The sequence below is a fragment of the Rhea americana genome, unplaced genomic scaffold (genome assembly GCF_003343005.1).
Source record: "Rhea americana isolate MKP2758 unplaced genomic scaffold, rheAme1 scaffold_222, whole genome shotgun sequence".
NCBI classification, from domain to species: Eukaryota; Metazoa; Chordata; class Aves; order Rheiformes; family Rheidae; genus Rhea; species Rhea americana.
The window spans coordinates 1,359,860-1,379,956 of NW_028186337.1; the positions used below are offsets into that span (position 1 = coordinate 1,359,860).

Sequence of the window (20,097 nt, forward strand, 5' to 3'; positions counted from 1 at the left end):
TTTTGGGAAGCCCAAGTCCTTTCCAGCATGGGGGCATGACAGCTGCAGCAAGCAAAGGGACTGAGAACCACAGATACATGCAAGGACCTCCAACATTTGCCTCTTTCCCTAGGGAATTTGCAGCAACTTTTGTTCCAGCCTGGGATCCTGTATCAGTACCACTATTCCCTGGAYGTCCAGCTCGATTATGTGTCCAAGCTGTCCCTGCAGGGAAGCTGGCTGAAGGCTGAAGCTTTGGTTCAGGTGCACCGACTCTGGAGGCATCAAGCAGGGGAAGAGCTTCTCCAGGTGCAGGTATGTGAGGCTGCCAAAGGGTTATCAGTGCTTCTCACATCAGACCTTTTTTTATAGTGAATGGTAAATCCATTGCAGCTGGATTCACCTCACTCAGGTAGTTCCTTCCATTTTGAACCCAAGTGATATGAATCATGACCTCTGTGACAAAGGGTGTTGCCTGCAGGTTAAGTGCACRGAGGCCATGGGGAATCTGGGAGCGTACGTCTTGTCATTGCTTTCTTCYCTCTTCCACCATCATAGATCCAAAACCTAAAAGCCCAACATGCACCAGAGCATAAGAGGAGTAAGGATGATGCTGGAGACCCATCTGTGGAGATTGCGCTGAGTCAGGAGACCCAAGCAGAGCTCCAGCAGCCGGTTTTCATCTCCTGGAACAGCGGGAAGGTGAGCTGGAAGCATCCTGTGCCCACCCGTGCCCTCCGTGAACTGGCCAGAGTGGCAAACACAAGAACACACGGACTCCACAGAGCCCAGCATCTTCCCAGAAGCGCCAAACTGGGACAGTGCTGCAGACTCAAAAGAATCTCCAGCACCCTTTTTTAGTAGTGTCTAGGCCTTAATCTTAGGATAGGGGCCCTTTTCTGACCTTATTCTCCCTTAAGGATTGGGRAAAATCCAGAAAGCTTTGCTTAAAAAGATATAAAAGATTTGCAGGCACCGATCCACAAAGTCAAGTCTGGGCTACTCAGGGATACAGTCCCTCTTGTAAAATCTCCGGGTATCTGCGGGGTATGTGGTATTTCTTCGGCTGCAGGGAAAGACACCGTTCAGCAGACAAAACCTGCTGCCACACAGCCAGGCACCACTTTTATCCTTCTAGGTCAAAGCCTTCTACGGAGATGAAGCAGAGAGTCCCCTGATCTTGAATCTGAAACGAGGCCTCATCAGTCTGCTCCAGGTCCAGCCCCATTCTGGCACAGCGGTGGAGGTAGGTGCAGAGCTGGGGTTGGTTCGGAGGACAAATCCCGCAGCACAGCCGGGCCCAAGAACCGTGCTGCAGCAGTAAAACCAGCCCCAAAACAGAGCTAGCCTGAGGTTTGCAACAGGAGAGGCAAAATGCAGGATAAAAATGGCTGGGTTTGCTGCTCTGGTTGCCCCCAGGGTGTGGATGAAGATCACCATTGGAAAGGACACCCTAGGGCAGGAAGTGCTGTGCAAACACTCTCACTGCGCCTGCCAGAAAGGGAGCGGGGAAAAAAAACTCAAATTAAAAAAAATACATATATCCAGAGATGATTTTGAGGAACAGACCCTTTTTAGAAAAAATTGTTATCCTCTGGACAAAAGGAAAAATCAGAGAAAAAAAAAAACTACAGGGAATTCTGCTAAGTGAGATTCACTTCTCACAGCTCATCCAGCAATCAGCAAAYGACAGGGAAATCCCTCACTTTAGAGCTGAATTATTCAGAAGTGAATTTTGAACGAAACCAAATAACCTCAAAACCGTAGGCTCAGAAGCCCAGGCACCAAGGTGCTGTTGCTGCTGTTAGCCTGAAAAAGCAAAGAGGCTAACGTCCTTCCCACCTGGATTTGGGGATATCGAACACCCTATCTGGGCAGTTGCTTGATTTACATAGCCAATCTGATGCTGTTGCCATGCCAGCAGCTGGGAGCAGATAACTGGATAMAGACCTCAAACTTTACGGGCTCGGGACTAAATTTGCAAGATATTGCCCTGTTTCTAGCTTCCTGGTGATTTGGGTATTCCTCAGGTTTGTCTTTTACTATGTCTGCTCTCTGCACAGATTGTTATCTTCATGACTTCTTACATTTAGTTGTGTTTCAGGAGGACGTTTCTGGGAGCTGTCAAGTCACATACGCCGTTTCCAACGATTCAGCCACAAAGACGAAAGATCTCCTTAGCTGCACGAAGCCAAAATTCGGATTTGCCTCCRTTAACAAAGCAAGTCCATTGCTCTTGTAGTGGTGGTAGGATTCAACTTGTGACTCTGTCCAGTATCGTGGGGTCTTCCTCAAATCTTACTACAGGCAGTCCTTGAGACCTCAACCCGAGTGACCCACTTATAGCTGGAAGCAGCTTTCTGCACCAGCCTGTAACAGGTTCAGCTCCCTCCCAGTTCTCCCAGATGCAGGCCCAGGTGCTCCGATAACATCCCCTGGAGATATCAGCCCTCTCCAYACCAGGGCTGAGATGAAGCAGAGGCAAGGGGTGAGGTCCAGCATGTGCGTCGTTTCTTTCAGAAGGAGGGGAAAGAAAAAAAAGAAGAAAAAGGAAAAAAAGCCAAGAGCTTCCCCAAGGTCACTGCACAGCATAGCAAAGAAGCCAAACATTTTTGGCCTAAGTTCACTGGTGATTATTTTTGCTTAGCTTTCTCTTTYGCTTGGAGGAAGTCCTTGCAAATGTTTGCTGGGACAAGGCAGGTTTTCTCTGCAGGTGCTACCTCTTCCCACGCAGGATGCTTGTGCTGGGGCAGCTATATCACTAGGGCTGTCAAATGAGCCGAAAGGAAGGGCAATGCCTTGTGAGGAACTTATTTCCAGTTTGCGRAGCCTCCAGCCACCACCCATGGCAAGCAGGAGCATCCCCTTCCTTCAGGCAGACCCTCCTGGCTCTACTTCCCCTGTCGCCTTCTGTCGCTGAGCTGCTGGGAGCATCCACACGGTGTCACCAGTCTTCCTCCACATGTCAGCCAGAGGGCCAGAGCATCTGTGTGCTGTGGTCCTCACCAGGGGCTACCCTCTCCCACACCTCACTGTTCTTCCTCATTTTCCCTTCTTACAGCTGAAGATGAAGGGGTAGACAGGAAGCAAGAAAGATTGAAATATTTTCTCCTTTGGTTTCYCTTTCTTAAGATTTTTGGAGTCCAGTGGCAACCCACCAGCAAAAGTCTGTACTTGGTGAAAGACAACCTCATTCAGTCCGTGCTAGCAGAGGAAAGCCACGTGGTGTCTCTGGGCCTGAAGTCCACCACTGGTGTCAAAATCAATTCAAGGTGAGTGACGACCCTGTGCAGCTGCCTAAATTGGGCAGCCTAGCACATGATGACYATCCATCTGTTGAAGACTGAAACTATTCATTGCTTTCATGCCAGCTCAGTTAGCACAGCCAGAGGGCAAACAGTGAGGAGATGCAACAGTACAACAGCTAGGCATGTGGTGCACAGAAATCAGCTTAGTGACAGGGCAGATTTGACTGCTTTCCCCCAATAGCCTGGCCATTTCCCCACGTTGTGTCCTATGGGATCCATCCCGTGAACCACAAGTTTCCTCTGGAGAGAGGAGCCACAAGGGACGTGCAGCTCATGGGGGCATGCAGGCACAGTGGGAACTGAGAGAGGTCCAGAGGCCCCTGGGAAACCTCACTGAGTRGAAATTAGAGATCCGCTACTTTAGCCAAGTGAGATGTCATCACCGTAGGGCAAAAAAAGGCTGCAGGACACCTCTGCAAATATCYGTCTCCAAAAGCTTCCCCTTCCCTTCCTTTGTGCCTCAGCCTCCCCAAAATATCTCATCTCGTGTATATCCTCCTTTTCCAAACCTGCATGAACCCAGCCAGCCTCTGAGCAAAGGAAGGTGAAAATTATGTTCCTATTTGCTTCTCATTCAACAGGCAACATCTTGAGCTAGTATCTTCTTCCATGCCCAGTCCAGCAGAGGTGCCCGGACAGAGCCTCGAGGACGCGCTGGCTGGCACGCAGGGAAAGCACCAGCCCCTGGGCATGGCCTGCCTGCATTACCGGAGGGTCTGCACCCACTGCCCTTCGGTCAGTGCCACAAAACGCTCCCAAAACACACTGCATGCTCCTCTCCTAGCTGGGCACCTAGGCGTGCACGGCGCAGGCAGGAGAGGGCTTCCAGGCTAGCTTCTTGGCTAGCCTAAAGAGAGAGCACCCCATCTGTCTGAAGCCTGACCTGTTATTTCTCTCCTAAACAGCTGTGCCTAGTGTTGCTACAAGCTGTGGAAAGGAAACCTGTCTCCCCGAGGCATAGCTGCATTTCGGAGATGGGAGAAGTAACCAGATGCMCAGCTGGCACATCCAGTCAGGGTTAAACTCAGCATAGGTCTGAGATCAGGAAATATTTTCTCCACCCCCGTCCTGCAGGTCAGCTTGGCAAGGACAAACAAGGGGTGATTTCTGCCTCCAAGCATTCTCCAGGCATTTTCCTTAGGAAATCTGGACTTGCAGTGCCTTACAGACACTGGTGATGCCCTCGGTTTCTCCTACTCTTTTTCTGCGTGCTGCAGATTTGCTTTCTGGCTTCTGTATGGAAATACTTCCGTGGCAGAAGTGGGAGAGTGTAGCAGATGTTCTGTGCCCCCCTCTATTTGCAGGCAATTGTGTGGCCTCAATTCAGTGTCCCTGCAGCTTATTTCCTTACTGTGGACGTTGCTGCGTGTTTCAGGATCCCGGGGAACAAGGTTAAGTTGCGCATGATGCTGGTAACAAAACAAACCTTGCCTTTGCAGCTCAGAACCTATCTGAAGAGTTTTGACAGCCRGAAAGTCAAAATGGACATTGCCAAGGCATCAACAACGTGGCAGTTCCAGAGGTTCATCCAGATGCTGCACAGAGCAAAGAAAAGAGATATCCTGCAGCTGCTGAGGAAAGCTCCAGAAGAGATGGTGTAAGACCCTCCAGCATCTCTCTTGCCCCAGATGGCTCTCTACCACAGTAAATGGCATGGAGGATGTTGGGCTGTACGGCCGTTTCTGGGCGTGCTAGTCCATAAATGACACCTCGTCCAGGCAGATGTGCAGCTTTCCCAGCTTTTCCTCGGTAGTTCAAACGGCCTCCTGCTTTTCCTCGGTGCCCCTTCTTTACAACCACCATACAGCCTGTTTTCACCGAGCAGTGGGCTTCGGAACAGAGCAAACGCTCCAGCAAGGCTTTGGGAAACAGCGGCTTGGTCTTTACAGAACATGCAGCCACGGCCCTGTCGTCCACCCCCCACGAGCGTGGACGCCCAGGCCGGGCTCCTGCCTGCAGCGAAATGCCRGATGCGACCGGGTTCAGAGCAAAGCTCGCAGCTGTGATTCGCGCAGCCAGCGCCAGCTCGGCAGCCGGTGCTAATGAGCTCGTCTTTGAAGAAAGTTCTTTGCAAAAGCCTCAACTTCTTAGATTTCTTTTTCTTTTTTCTTTTTTTTTTTTTAACTTGTGAATTGACGCTTCAGGGTGTTTTTAAGTAGGGAAAAACAAATGAAACTGGGGTTATCTTCAGCAGCTTAGAAAGGCTGGGGGTCACGTTCAGCCCTGGTGGAAGTACGTGCAACCCCAGGGTCTCTCAAAGGACTCAACCTTTGCTCTCTTGCCTTGGCCTGGGCAAGGAGAGCCACGGTCCTCTTCAGGGGCCAAGGCTGGGGCAAGGTCACTGATCACAGGAGTACCACACTGGGCACCTCATTTCTCCTCCCCCTCAGGCTGCTCTGACAACTGTCCCCTCTCACTCCAGCTCCTTCTTCATCGAGGCAGCGGTGGTCGCCCAGTCAGCAGCATCCCTGGCAGCTCTCTCTGACTTTCTGGATTTCAGCAAGACCCCCAAGTCTCTGCTGGAGAMGTTTCTCTACGCAGCAGCTTTCTCCCCCCGGCCTTCTGAAGAGCTTCTCAGCCTGGTCTTAGTAAGTAGAGGCATTTCGCTCTCCCTTAAGGTTTCAGGCACTCAGTGGATTTAACTGGACACCAGCAATAGGAGTAATGCATTCAGCAGAAAGTCCTTTATATCAGTGTATTACAGATAATAAAAGCTTAATTACCTACCATGAAAAAAAAAAACATTTTATCTGGTTGGACCATGCATTGCCTCCTTCAAGGCTGGCAAGAGTTGGTCTTTCTTATTCCTTTAGCAAGAACTTTGAAATAATAGCTAAAGCATACTCCTCCTCTCTCTTTTTTCCATTTCCCTTCTTTTCCTTAAACCTCTTTTCCTCCCTCCAGTACAAGCTCCAAGGGAAGCAGTTGGCACCAGAGATCTGGGAGACAGGGATAGTTGTCATAGGCTCTCTCATTGGCAAACTGTGCCGGCAGAAGCTATGCGGATCACAGGTGGGTTCACCAAGAAACCTCCATGCTYGGTTTTTTCAGCCTTGCCATCCTTCCCCTTCCCTCTGTGGCTGCCTGAAGCATACCCTGCACTTCATCCCCTGCTTCTGCCCTCTTGCAAAACCAAACCAGGAGGTGGAGCGTGGAATGGAAACCATCCTGCAGGGACTGGGAGGAGCCSAGGAGGAGCCGGAGGTGGTTATTTACCTGGTGTCCCTGAGGAACGCCTTGCTGCCTGAAACCATCCCCACCCTCCTGCATTACGCCGAGGAAGGCCCTGCTGCGGTGGCGGCTGCAGCAGTCGCTGCCCTGCAGAGGTTCCCCACGCGGCACATCTCCGGCGAGGTATGAAATGAAGCTTCTTGGTTAACCTGAGACACTAGAGCTGCAAATGCAAAGCAGAGCCCGAAAGACTTGACCACCRCTGTTTGCATATCATCAGGCATAAAACCACGGTTTTAATTGCATTCTTGCGTCAGGTGAAAAGAGCAATGAGGAGGATTTTCCATGAGAAGAGGAAAAGCTATGAAAAAACATGCCGCCTGGCCGCTGCAGAAATCCTCTTGGACAACGAGCCTTTGCCYATGGATGTCATCAACATCCTACTTGCCACCAAGGAGCTGGAAACAGAAATGGCAACGCTTCTGCAGCTAAAGGTCCGGAACAGTTTGCGTGCTGAACACCACCCTGCAAGGTGCGTTGGGAAAGTTGCATCTCTCTCGCCCCAACCCAGTCTACATCATTTTTTCCCTCCACCCCAGCTGTGGCTTTTGAGCTACCCGTCCCTCATAGCTAGGTCAGCATCTAATCTGGCAACACCATGGAGCAACGTTGTAATGGTGCCAGGGCTGCTTGGTAATTCCYAGCTCTGGGAGGAGGAAAACCGCAGGGCTGCTGAGGCAGGTGTTGCCAAGCGAGCCCAAACTCAGCATCCCTCCTCGGCCGGTCCCGCAGCACAGCGGCGCCCGGGCTCGTTGCTTCAGCAGGAGCCCAGCAGCAGAGTCCTTGGAGRCCAAAGCTCCGTCTTGCAGGACGGTGCACAATTTGTAACCAGTTTAATCTTTCTATGTGCACAAAACAAACCAAGCACAAAAATTTCCGAGCTAGGCAGAAGCTGCACAAAAACATGAGAATGGCTTATTCTGATAAACCAGAGGAGAGGGAAATTCCAGCCCCGTCCCAGTCTGCTCATTTCCTTTTTGTTCGCATTTGCTTGGGCAGGCAGGAATTCAGAGACGTATCTGTAGAAATCCAGCTAGTTATGCACATCCACATCCAGCGGGATTTACGGGGGCCTTCCACCCTGCAAGCATTCAGGMGGTTGCTCTGAATCCTCCTTCGGGGATCATTGCTTGTAAAGCAGAAGCAAGGCGCGCTCTCTGAATTAGCGTGCCCTGTGACACGCTTGCTTCAGCCAAGCAGCGTAAAGAGACAGGGGATTGTATTTCTTTCTGCAGTTTTTACATTCATTTCTCTCTTTTCTTTGTACAGCTTTCTTTAATGACCRCTAACAATTTTTCGGTGATGAATTTGGCTTGTATCGCATTCTGACTGCAAAGTCCCCTTCCYTCCTTTCCAGTCCTCGTACACCTTTTCCTTCTCGTTTCCAGGAAGATAGCTAAGGATGTCATGAGCGACCCACGGATAAATAACTACAACTACTTCTCAAAGGCTGGCGTCTCCTCTGCCTTCTCAGGACCCCTGACAGGTGACACACGGATGCCATTGTATCCTTCCCCCTAAATTCCCCAAAACCTAAGTCTGAGATTTCTGAGCATCTCCTCCGATATCTTTCAGAGTCCAAGGAGCAGATGTCCCCCCTGCATATTCATATCCTTGCCTCATACACCTTCAGTTGGCTTCTTTGCAGCCACTCGCTTAGCACACAACATGAGCTGGGCCACATACTTTTCCCAAATCCTGCTCATTTGGGAGTGGAATTTCATTTGAAGGTGAAACCAGCGATAAGGTGTGGGAGGCAGTTTTTGTGCTTTTCCTGATAAATCACTTCCTTAGGTATTTTTAATAAGTGATTCAAAGAGGAGAATCCTTGGGCTGGGATAAAAATCATCAGACTTCAAAGACATTGCAATCAATGCCTGCTGGATATCTGCTTAAATCTCCTCCTGTCAGCTCTCACTTTCAACCCTCTTCAAATCATCTTCTTCTCACCTTGTATTTTTAAAACTCTGTTTAGGGGTATGTGGAGGCAAAGTAACCAACACCCRTAAGAGAAATATGGCAATGCTAAATCCCCCAAATATTGTAAGAATGGAAAAAGATAGCACGGAGAAGCTTTTCCCTCTGAGTATTTTAGCTTTGTCAGACATTTTATTGCTAACGTAGTCAGCCACTGTGACCACAAATGCAAGAGCTCCAAAGGACTAGCCACACAATCCCTTGAGCAGGCTTAAAAAATTACCAAGGAGTTCTCAGGAGCCTGGTTTGAGACATCCTTGATGTCTCAAAGCTTTTTATGAGAACTTGCCCGTTCTGCTGAGCTCTGTCTCCGTTGCGCTGGCACACAGAGGAACCACACTTGCCAGCCAGGCTGCTTGTGGTCACTCCAGGACCTGCAGCGCTCATACAGTGCCTCCCACAGCTGCTAGTGGGTTCTTTGCTGTCTAGTCAGTGTAGATCCCCTGCAGCTGTTAGCAGAGCATTTGTGATTCATCCTGATCTGTGACTCATTCCCCCAAAGCCATGTGTCACATCCTGCCACCACGGCTGTGGTGCAGGCCTGTTCATGGGCATCTCTCTGTCTTTCAGTCACCCAGGACCTGCTTTCCACCTTTGGGCTGGAGCTGCTATTTACAGAGAGTGGATTCCTGAGAAAGAGCCTCTCTGACTTCTCACTGCTCAGCCACGGCCATCGGCTTCRTGTGGCTCAGGTGTGCCACCCGGAGAGCGGCTGGGTGCCAGCCGCACAAAGTGGTTCAGCAAGCGTAGYATCTCGAGTAACAGTGCAGTACATCAAAGTAACTCTCTAGCTTTGCTCCGTGCAGCTTATGTGACTCTGTCTCTGTGTTTTAGGTCACTATTGAAGCACAAGGGATGGAGTCTATGCTGGGAGAAAACACCTTGGAAGGAGAAGAGGAGCCAGAGCTCATGGCTGGGATGTCTGCCACTTTCTTTGACGTTCAGTTGCGGCCAGTTGTGTTCTTCCAGGGATATACCGACTTAATGGCCAAGGTCCTGCTAAGCAGTGGAGAACCCACAAGTGTGGTCAGAGGGAATCTCCTACTGATGGACCATCACCAGGTAACGGACGGAGGGATGACCTGCCTCTACTTCCACTGGCTGCTAGACCGGGCCATGGATGTCAAAGCATAGTGAGTCCCTGTACTTGAAGTGCACTGGGTCATGCCATGTTACTCACTGTGGAGTCCRAATCTGAGAGTGAGATGGCACTACAAAAGGCCTCCTAGGGTTGGTAAAGCAGCCGAACGGTTGTGCTCTGCCATGGAACACCCACGGCTCTAGTTCTTGCTGTGCAAACCCAGATGGGGACTAGACAGTCCCAGTAACTTCACATTATTACCTGTATCAGCGTCTTGGCCAAGAGCCATAYGCTCAGCCTCAGAGCAAGTACTGCTTTTTCCATCTCACAGGTCATTCCACTACATTCTGGTCTACAAGTGGCGGTCAAACTCCAGGGCGGGCTTGGGCTTGACATCTCAGCCACCATGGACGTGAGCATATGGGAGCAGGAGCTAAAAACCAGCATCAACACAAGGTTAGTGGATGSGAAATGGTTTGGCTCTGGGAACACAGACTACCCAGGAGGGTATTAACACCTAGCACAAGGGATGCCCCATCTTAGACTGCCTTGCAACTGTCCCCATGCGCTTCTCCTGCTGTGTCCAGCCATGCCTCTGCTTGGGGAGAGTGGAGATGTAGGCAGAAAGCTGGYGGGCAGCGATTACGCACTTTGTTTCCACAGGCAGACTTAAAGTTGAGGCAATCACAGACTAGTGGAGTGCCATCGCAGGGTGTCAGGCGCCGTGCACTGCCCAGTGACTGGACCTGCTCTCTGCCCTTGCAGGGGAAGTCTAGCCATTGATTTCCAGACAGAACTAGATGCCCCTTTCTTTCAAGCCACCATGAGAAGCCAGACTGAGCTGGAGACCTCCATCTACTTTGACACRGTCCTGCAGTTTTCTGCAAGCCCTGTGCTCATGTGTCTGCAGCTGAGAGAGGACCAGGTCCCATACAGGTAAGTTCTCAGGCTGTGGTGAARCACACAGGGGTTCGGTCCTAAGGAGCAGGGATGCCACCTCTCCGCTCAGTGGCTCTGCACTGGTGCCACCCTCCTGTCCTGATCCAGCAGGTAGCAGAGCTCCTCGCTGAGCCAAGATYGTACCTGTCCCCAGCTCCAAATGCAGGAACAGCAGGAGCAGCAGCCCCAGCAGCACTCAGTTAAAGCCAGGGAGGCAGAGCTGCGCAGGAGAGAGGAGATTTTTAAAAGCTCATTTTCCTCTTTCCAGGGAGGAGCTGATTGCTTAGTATCTTGCTTCTTGTAGAGAAGGATAACATGCCCAGAATTTAATTTAAGCAAGTCCAAATTAGTATTCCTAACTGGGGACATGAAGGTAAGGCTAACAGAAGCCTCAGACAGCCCCAGGCAAAGAGCTGAACTAAAGAACATCAAGATTAACCAAATCCTCCCCCAGAAAGCCACTAGGCTGTTTTCTACAGTTTTAAGGTAATAAACTGCTTTATGCAGGAATCATTTAGCCTTCTGTTAATAATACCCTCCCAACCCCAACTCTGAAAGAATGTCTTTCAGAGATACTGTACAATATATCAGTCTCAGACAGCCTTTACCGTAGGTGTCCAAGACACAAAGATCAAGTAAAGAGCACGGGTACCTCCAGCAGACAGGTGCCACTCATTCTCCCACATTCCTCCCAAAGAGGAGCTTCTTCATTTCAGCCCACGGCCAGGAGGTGTGAGACAATATCCAAAACRGTCTCTTGTTTCCTCCAGCCTAAAGGACGATATGGTTCCACCTACTGTGGAAACCCCGTAGGACTCAGCCACGTTATAAACGAAGCCAGCAGTGAAATTTCCCTTTCTACGGTTCTGACAAAGGAATTTTGGGGAAGAGGAGGGAATTCATATTTCCATGCTTGTTGAGTGGGGTGGGCCAAAACCAGGAGGGAAACTGCGTAGGGCTCCATAAGTTCATGGTGAGGTGGGCGGAAAGGCTGTCAGGTCTTCAGGAAACATAAAGCCGTGAGTGTGAATATGCAGGTGTGGGAGATGGAAGAGGTCCAGCAGCACATCCTTCTGACCAGTCTGCTCTGCCCCGCAGAGAGATCTTCACAGTTTCCAAATCCTCTGGGAGCCAAAGYAGCACTGTGCGAAAAGGCCGGCAGGGCACCATGGCAGGGCGGGAGTTCGCCTTGCACGGGGCCAACTCCAAGGCRTGCAACCTCCTGCTGACAGCGGATGAAGAGTAGGAGAATTGGTGCACTTCGGGCCTGGGTTAGAGCTCCCCTCCTGCCACTCAGCTTGTTCTTCAACATGAACTGCCAAGGGCCCTGCTGCACTCCAACACAACCATCTTTCACTGAAAATAATAAAAATTTTTAAAAGGAAAAATTGCTGAAGCCAGGGGTAAGAAGAGTCCAGGAGAGAAACTGCTACAGAACAGCAAGAAGCACCCCCTGYCCTGCACCAGGGCTGAGGATTGAGGCCTGCCCCAAGACCCTACAGGTTTGTTAGCCTGAACGCTTCCTCTTCATGAAGAAGGACTATCTGGAAGTCCAAACGGTTTACGCCAAGTTTTTTTTTAAAAAAAAAAAAAAATCTTTTGCAAATGAATGAGTTTCAGATGGCCTGAGAGAGTTTTCTGCAAGACGATACCCCACCTGCTTTATTTTCTCTCCACTTATCAAAGCAGGCAGGAGGGAGCACATCTGCGGCTGGCAGGGAGCAGGTTCCCCGGGGAGGAAGTGAATGCCCCCTCCTTCAGCGCATGGTTTTGTGGCTGCTCGAGAGTCCAAGGAGGTGGAAATTTTCATTTCTGGAGGAAGTGCAGGTTTGTTTTTGTTTTTATGCAACCAGAGACACATTCGCTCCAGAATAACCCTCAGGGAGAGAGATAGAGCAGCCAGACAAAATGCCACATAACCTGTTGGCAATTACTGTATGTTCTTTCCAGCATAATTGAAGGTATTTGCATTTATTTGCATGAGAAGGCAACTCAGCTTCCTCACAGCTTGTCGCCATCCTCTTATTCCCGCGGGCAATTTGCACTCYGTTGCCAGGGATGTGGCTGAAGTCACGTCAGGCAGCAAGGATGAGGCCAGGAGGGGAACAAACAGCTCCTGTTTCGGAGAGGCCAGATTCGCGCTCGGTGCAAGGAAAAGGAGGAGGCCAGAGGAACTTGACCTACAGCGCTTAAGAAAAGCTGGACAAAAAGGATTGCAGACTAAAGCAAAGTTAAAACCGAGCTGGGGAAAGTCTACCCTATGGCAAGAGCCCCTCCGTAATGGCACGGACCAGCAGTCTCAATCCTCATTTTAAAACAGCAAGAACTGTAGCAAAGGTGGGGCTAAAAGCATGAAAAGATGCTGAAGACCCACCGGCTGCTAGCGAAGGGTAGAAAGAGACAGRGAGCCTGGAGTGGGGACCGGCTGCAGGAAAAGGGAAGAGACACCAGTGTACCCAAGGCATCAAACCACCCCGTCACACCTCTGCACACCCCTCGGGATGCTGATGCTCAGCAACTGCTTCCCTGTCTGGTGTCCACACTTGCAGTCTTCCCCCACACATTTTTTCCCCTCTGAGAGGGGCTAAGGAAGGGCTACGAGGACCAGTTCAGGTCATGAAGAGCACTTTGCAATGAAAAACTGCAAGAGCACAAGCATTTTAGTTTGCAAAGAGGGGGCTTAAGTGCCTTGATTATTGGGATTCCCAGCATGAGGTGAAGACACTGGAAGTAGAGAAATTACTATTAGAGCAGGGGTAGCACAGAGAGCYGAATCTTCGGTCAGCAATGTTCAGTCGGGGAGCAAAATAACTTCAAACCACGGTCCAGCTGCCAACATGCCTGGAAGACTCTCTATCCCTTGGGTCATTTTTCTATGAGCTGTTAGTTCAGCCCACATTACCAGGGTCAAATGCAAGTATCAATTGCTGTGGAGGGCAAAACATCGTGTTTGACCGAAGTGGCCCTTTCTGGATTTGAGAGTCTATCACGGCAGGTTTGGCCAAGGTAGTACAAGGCCGTTACTTCAGAATACCACCCCTCAGAGTGGGCATTGGTCAACCAWAACTGGAAAAGCTAAAACGAGGGGGGTCACACCTCCACTCCATCCCTTTCTGCTCTTGACGGAAGCCAGCAAGYGTTAGTAGACGTATATATTTTGCTTGTGCATATAGAATTAAAATTCATATATTGAGGAGCAGCTTCTGCCTAGGGCTGCCTTCTTTTTGATCCAAAGTTTACGTGTTGAAGGAGAAGCCTCTGGTCTCTCTTATCGCCTGAACAGCAGTTCCTCTTCTCTTTCAAACGGGGCAGGGGCTGAAGATAAGATCGCCTCAACCCTACGTGCAGAAGGCGGCGTTCCAGCAACAAAGAGATACAGCAGCTCCCCTTTGCTGCTTATATTTGGGCACTTTCGGTGACAACTTAGGAAAATCACAATTAACTTCAAGTAAATATTGTTCTGCTGTTTTGAATTCTCCCCTCAAGTCAGACTTCTATCTGCCACAAGAGTTGAACGTCCCTTCAGCACCAGAGGGAGGCTTACAAGGAAAAGCTGTATTTCTTCATCCCTTTCTGATAACAGTGCCTTTGAAATATTTCTACCTTTTTTTTTTTTTGGCATTAGAAAACTTGCTTTTTAGGAAAACGAGGGACATTAAATACTGTCAAAATTGTGAACACRATGCAGATGTAGCACAGACTCTCCAGTTTTCGGAGAGGAAACGCGGTTGCTTTTTCATCCGGAGATGCTAATTCTGAGTGTTTTGATTATGTACAAAAATAAATGAGATGTGTTTTTTATCTTTTCCGTTTATTAGCTTTTCTGGAGCTATAGCCAGAACGAAGAGAAAGGCAGACAGCAGCTCCTACAGCACAAGCATTTCCAACAAGAGGAGCACGGCCAAAGCCAGCTGTACGTAAAGCTGCTCCCCAGAAACCMGATTTCTGGGTCCCTGTTTAGGGCTCTGCAGAGACCTGTGGCTAAACGCCCCATCGGGGCTACTGGCCACGAGCAGCTCGCCCCCGAAACCTGGGGAGCACCGGCACGGGCGACCCGCCGCCCCACGAGCGGGTTCCCGACACCAGCTTATCCGCTCCCTCCAATTGCTGCGAGGGGATTGGAGACCGTCCAAGGCGTTGCTTAAAATCAGGGCTTCCCCTGCACCAAGGCTTTGCTGATTACGGGGCGATCTCGCCCCGAGCGGGCCTCAAGGACGCCGAGTAATTGCCCGGGGACTTGCCCTCGGGTCTGAACAGGAGGATCCCTGCGTGGCCGTGGGAGGAGCAGCCCCTATCTATCTCCCTTGCTGCGTTTCTCACCCGGCTCTGCCAGCAGCCCGCGGAGGACTGTTTGACCCGAAATCTCTTTAAGTTAGGTGCAAAGCAGCCTCAGCACCTTGTGCCTTGGCCAAAGCCAGGAGAAGGGGCATTGCCAACAGCCCATCTGCCGTTTCGGACCGTTTCCGGAAACCTCTCCCTCGCCCCATTTCCTTCACCTCTCTGGCAGATAAGGAGATTTATAGAGGTACGTTTGTCATTCAGCTGGAACTTCTGTTTCGTAGCGTAAACCAGAAGATGCCACCCTTAACCCTGGGGATGGGGGGCAGTAACGGAGCTGAGCGGTGGGCTACGCTAGCAGAGAGCAGAGCGCTCACTGCCTGCGGCAATCACATGGTTTAAACAAACAGTTCCTCAAAAACACACCCAAGGAGGCATGGAAGCGCTCAGAGAAAGGGCAAGATGAGGAAAAGAGAGCCAAGGGAACGGGAATGCTGGAGAGCACGTGGAAAACACCCAGACAGCGCATCCTCTCCCCATACCTAGATGCCAGCTTCTCCAGGGCTCCCGCCTGCAAACAGGCAGGAGGACACAAACGTTTGAGCACATCACTAGTTACAACACAGCCAAATGAGGTAGAAAAGGAGAAATAAAAAGAACCTCCTCCTCCAGACGCGTGTTATTCCTAATGGACTATTAGCCAGGAAGGAGGAGGGAAGAATTCACCGCGGAAGTTCTGGTTTCGCTTCCCAAAGCGCCGGCTGCACGCTTGGCGTTTCCCGTTCACGTTTCCTCGGGAGCTCAGGCTCAATGTCCTCAGGATGTTTCCTGAGCCAGCGTCCCACGGCTGAGCTGCACATCCCCAAAGCCTCCTTCCGCCCGGGGCGGAGGACAGCGGCGGCCAGGCGGGTCGAGGCGCCGGACCCCCTTTCCAGCGGGGCYGGGGCAGCCCGGCTGGCCCGTTCTCCCAAAGCGCCTGTGCGCTGCAGACCAGCAGTGACCTCCAGCGGCTGCTGCCAGACCCGGGGGGACGTGTTGTTCCCCCCCCCCTCAAATTGCACGGATGCCACAGCTGGTCCCTATGGGGCTGAGGGGCCAGGGTGCAGCCAAGCTGGCCGGGGGATCGGGGACGCCAGCCCAGCAGGTAGCCACCAGCAGAACCAAATGCGTCCCGCAGCGGCCACCTTCCCCCGTTAGGGACCGGGGCGGGCGCTGCACCGCTACCCCGCGCTCCAGTGGGCGCCTATGGAGGGCACACCTGGCCCAGTGCTTCCCCATCTGCGAGACACCTGCAAAAAGCAATGCTCYGGATAGGCTGGTGGAGAGCACGACTGGGAGGAGAACCGCTCTTCTGCCTTGCCCCCGCTCGCCTGGAGCTGCCAGTTCTGGATAAGGGCAGGTGGGCCTGAGCTGAGCTCTCCAGGTGGCTACACAATGCTCTCCGTGCCTCCAGGTTGGCCACATAGGCAATTTTTGAATGTTTTTCCCCCCATAGGTCGTTCTMTCCCTGTGCATCTCGTGCAGCTCACAGGAGGACCTACGGGGAACATTCATCAGAGGGGGGTGATAAAACATCTACCTGTCTTGAAGCTTAGTGCAGAGACAAAACTAATGGGGACAAGTGTGCACAGAAGTGATGGGGATGTGTGTGAGAGGAGAAACCTTCCTCCAGGAAAATAGGGCCTCCCAGGGGGGTAGCAGAGATGCATGTTGATAGCATCATGCTTCATTCTATTACCATCCGCTCCTGGACAGCTTGCAAAAGGAGAACAGCCTAGCAGGAATACAGGATTTTCTAATTGCTGAGCCCCAGAGACTCTCCAGGCCCCAAGAAATTTCCAGGACTGAGAAAAGAGGCTTACAACTCACCAAACAAGTAGTGTGAAACCCAGCACTGAATGCAGGTATCTGGCAAAATCAGATCTACTGTGCAAGTGGAAACAGGCTACAGCAGATCTCCAAAACCACAGCTGCAAAGCATGCAGGTTCCTTGGGCTGTGTACAGGACACACATATGCCTGTGAACCTTCCTCACAGCTGGGATGTGTCCATGGGCATTTACCTGCTTAACTGCAGCAGCAGAAGTCACCTTGGAGCAGGTCGGAAGTGCAGCAACAGGCTGGAAGAGATACGGAAGAGGAAGGGCATGAGCAGAGCAGCTCTTGTAAGAAGCACCAGCTGGGGGTTAGTTCTTAATAACCTGCCCAGCAATCTGCGAGCACACGGGAACATTGCCCAGCTGCAGCTGGGCACAGCTGTGCAAGCAGCAGTGATGAYAGAGAAAGGTCATCCCCAACGGAAAAGCCTGGAGGGCAAAGCTCAGGGCCAGAGCTGAAGAGGCAGGGAGGGAGCATGGGAATTGGGTGAGCAGAGGTGCCCAGGCCCTYRGTCTGCRTTAAAAACCCTCTGGGGCAGCAGGRGCCAAACCCATGAGAAAGAAGCTGAGCAGGGGGGGCAGAGAGTCCAAGCAGCTTTGGAGACAGCCCAGGTTTCTGGGCTGTGGTTGAACACCCACGTATGGTTAAACACCCACGTATCTGCGTTAACACGGGAGAAAGACCTGTAAAGGGCCATGGGACTTGGGAATGATGTAAGGAAAGCTGCTCCCAAAGGTGGGAGTTAGCTAACCCAGTAACCTCTTAGCTAACCCGTAACCTGAGAGAGCTACTTGGGAGCAACACCTATCCAGTTAGCATAGGACGCAACCATCATTAAAGGCTTTGGAAAGTGCCTTGGTTTTAACAGGTTGAATGTGTCTGATAACAGCTGTGTTTTAGCCAGATGAGCAGGTGCCAAGGAAGCATCAGCTTTCTTATGGGACTGTTCACCACCCCTGCCTCTCAGAGCATGGTAGGAGCAGTGACACGATGCGGTGCTCGCGGAAGGTGTTTGGGGAGACATCTGTGTCCCCAGCTTCCGTGTGGGACAAGCGTTTCAAGGGGCAACGTCGAGGCCAGCTTCCTGCTGGGACGTTCTCCTCCATACAGGCATAGTGTGTTGACTTTCTCGGCTGCTAGACCACCCTGGRTCATCTGCAAGGGCCATCAGTTAGGTGAGAAGCTGCTTCTGGGAACTTGCATCCGCTCAAAGGAATGAACCATCATGAGACAGGAAGACCAAATAGTCRTGTTTAACTCCACCAACTTTCTGGGTGAAAACAGTTATTTCCTAGCATTGCCCTTCTAGTTACTCGGTTACTCTCTGCCACAGTTACTCCACAGTGGAAAGACATAGAGGCACCTCCCTTGCTACTCCTCCCCCACTTCTCTTAGCACGTTAGAGCAGTACGCAGTGCGACACAGGTCCATCACGCTGCCGCCGTTACCGCTGCGAGCGCCCCGGAGCCGCGAGGGAACGGGGTCTGCAGGCAACCAGAAGAGGGACCTGTCCCGCCGCAGCAAGAAACCTGCGGCACAGGAGACTGCAAGCTCCCTGCCGTCCCTTCTAGAGCCCCAGAGGCCACCTGGCCTGCTCAGGCAACCGTTCTGGCTCGAGTTGTAGCATGAATAACCTTACGCCAGAAGACGCAGTGGCCTCACCATGGCTGTGAGCAGCAGAGGTCTGCAGGAGACTGCTGGCAGGGAGGAGAACGGGAGGGAGGCGAATAAGGAACGCGCGAGGAGCCGGCCCCGACGCCGCGACCACGCGGCGAAAGCTGGTCGCCGCCGAGCGAAGCGGCGAGCTCCCGCGGCCGGTGCCTCCGGCCCCTCCTTTCGCTTGCCTTGGCCTTGAGCGCGCCTCCTTCCCGGCTGCTATCAGGTGCCGTCCTTCACGGCAGCTATAAAGGCGCCGGCGGGCGCGCGGCGGGCAGCGGGCTCGCCGGCGCCGCGAGGCAGCCCCCGCTCSGAGCCATGCTGCGGGCCACCGTCAAGCTGTGCTGCGGCATCGCCCACGACCACCTGCGCGGGCCGCCCGGTAAGCGGGGGGTAGGGGGCCGCGCCGTGCCCGGCGCCCTCGGGTCACCGCTGGCTCGGCTAAGGACGCCGCGGCGCGCGCCCGCCTCTCCCCCTCCACCCCCCCAGGCCTAAAGACGGCGGCGGCGGTGGCGGCGAGGCGGAACGACGTGCGGGGGCTGCTGCTAAGAGGGTCCCAGCGGCTGCCGTCTAAAATCCCCCGTTACCTCCAGCGGCTGATGGGGAAGGACGCCGGTAAGCAGCCTGCCGGTGCCCGCCGCCGCATTTCGCAGCCGGACTCCTCCTGCCTCCCAGCGCGACGCGGCGCGGCAGGGGACGGAGAGGGGGGGTCTGCCCTGACCGCTCAGCAGGTCCCGCCGCTCGGGTGGCTTCCAAGCAGCCAGCGCGGGCAGAGCACGCGAATCCGGCGGGTGCTCCTCAGGCTGGGATGTCCCGCACCAAGCCGCGCAGACCGGGAAGTGCCCGGGCGCGGCGAACCCCTCGCGGTGACGCGCCGTCGCGCTTGCTCCTCCAGCCGCGTGCCCGGAGCCTGAAGGCGACCTCCGCGCCGGCCGCTTTTCCGGCGTGGACCTGTGCTACGTGAAGCAAGGAGAAAGGGCGCTGCAGAGAGCGCTGCGCATCCTGCAGCAGCACGACGGCTGGCGGGCGGAAACCACGCCGGTAAAGCCCCGAAACCTGCTCTGTTTGCTGCTCCGAGCCGGAAAAGAAGGAGAAACCTCCAGGGCTGAGAAGCGATTCCGGGGGCGGGCGGGACGGAATTCGCTTCCCTTATCCCCTCGGCTTACAAGAGCAGGCGGGGAGTCCGAAAGCCGGCACGGGAGTGGGCGCAGAGCCCGCTCGCCGGCCTGCTGAACGAGCAGGCGCCAGGGACCGGCTTGGGAGGGGGAGAGGCAATATCCCGGGGCAAAGCGGTGCTTGTGCAGAAAAACCAGCGCATCGCGCGCACGTTGCAACTTAGTTATTTGTATGCAGAAAAAACAGGGCATCCGGAGCAGGTTGTAACTTAGTTATTTGTATGCAGAATAAACCAGGACATCCCCAGCAGGTTGCAACTTAGCAATTCAGGGTGCCTGTTCACTCCGCTCCTCGCCGGGTCGCTCGGCTCGGCTGGAAAGCGAGCAGAGAGCCGGCTGCCGGGGAGGGCGACGGCGGCGGGCCGCGCAGCTTAACGGGGGCGCGGGGCTCTTGCAGGACGCGGGCGCGGCGGTGTGGAGCGCGGCCCTGCCGGGGCTGGGCCGGGTGTTTCGGGCCGAGGCGGTCCTGAGCGCGCCGGTGGGGCGGCTGCACCGGGAGCTCTTCGAGGACGTCGAGCGGATGCCCGAGTGGTACCCGGCGCTGAGCCGGGTGCAGGTAGGCGCGGCGGGCGGGACGAGGGAGGCGGCGGCGGGGC

General features: G+C 53.1%; 2 protein-coding genes across 2 annotated transcripts in view; both read left to right on the top strand.

Moving 5' to 3' along the window:
* LOC146595533 (microsomal triglyceride transfer protein-like) overlaps positions 1-12,080 on the top strand; it is a 14,104-nt gene extending 2,024 nt beyond the window's left edge. The window contains exons 2-18 of the mRNA XM_085305576.1: positions 113-294; positions 538-681; positions 1,118-1,225; positions 2,084-2,200; positions 3,112-3,251; positions 3,869-4,022; positions 4,727-4,884; positions 5,710-5,875; positions 6,192-6,299; positions 6,429-6,641; positions 6,776-6,990; positions 7,907-8,004; positions 9,066-9,187; positions 9,330-9,557; positions 9,908-10,032; positions 10,342-10,512; positions 11,614-12,080. Of these exons, the coding sequence (XP_085161702.1) occupies positions 113-294; positions 538-681; positions 1,118-1,225; positions 2,084-2,200; positions 3,112-3,251; positions 3,869-4,022; positions 4,727-4,884; positions 5,710-5,875; positions 6,192-6,299; positions 6,429-6,641; positions 6,776-6,990; positions 7,907-8,004; positions 9,066-9,187; positions 9,330-9,557; positions 9,908-10,032; positions 10,342-10,512; positions 11,614-11,761 (2,597 nt within the window). The 3' untranslated portion in view covers positions 11,762-12,080. The remainder of the gene's footprint in view (positions 1-112; positions 295-537; positions 682-1,117; positions 1,226-2,083; positions 2,201-3,111; positions 3,252-3,868; positions 4,023-4,726; positions 4,885-5,709; positions 5,876-6,191; positions 6,300-6,428; positions 6,642-6,775; positions 6,991-7,906; positions 8,005-9,065; positions 9,188-9,329; positions 9,558-9,907; positions 10,033-10,341; positions 10,513-11,613) is intronic.
* A 6,564-nt stretch (positions 12,081-18,644) lies between these two features.
* On the top strand, positions 18,645-20,057 carry LOC146595534 (steroidogenic acute regulatory protein, mitochondrial-like; the record flags this gene model as incomplete). The annotated part of the gene is made up of 4 exons (XM_085305589.1): positions 18,645-18,708; positions 18,816-18,941; positions 19,222-19,367; positions 19,899-20,057. Coding segments are annotated over exons 1-4 (495 nt in total), but the record flags the coding sequence as incomplete, so codon positions are not given.
* Between the last annotated feature and the right edge of the window lie 40 nt (positions 20,058-20,097).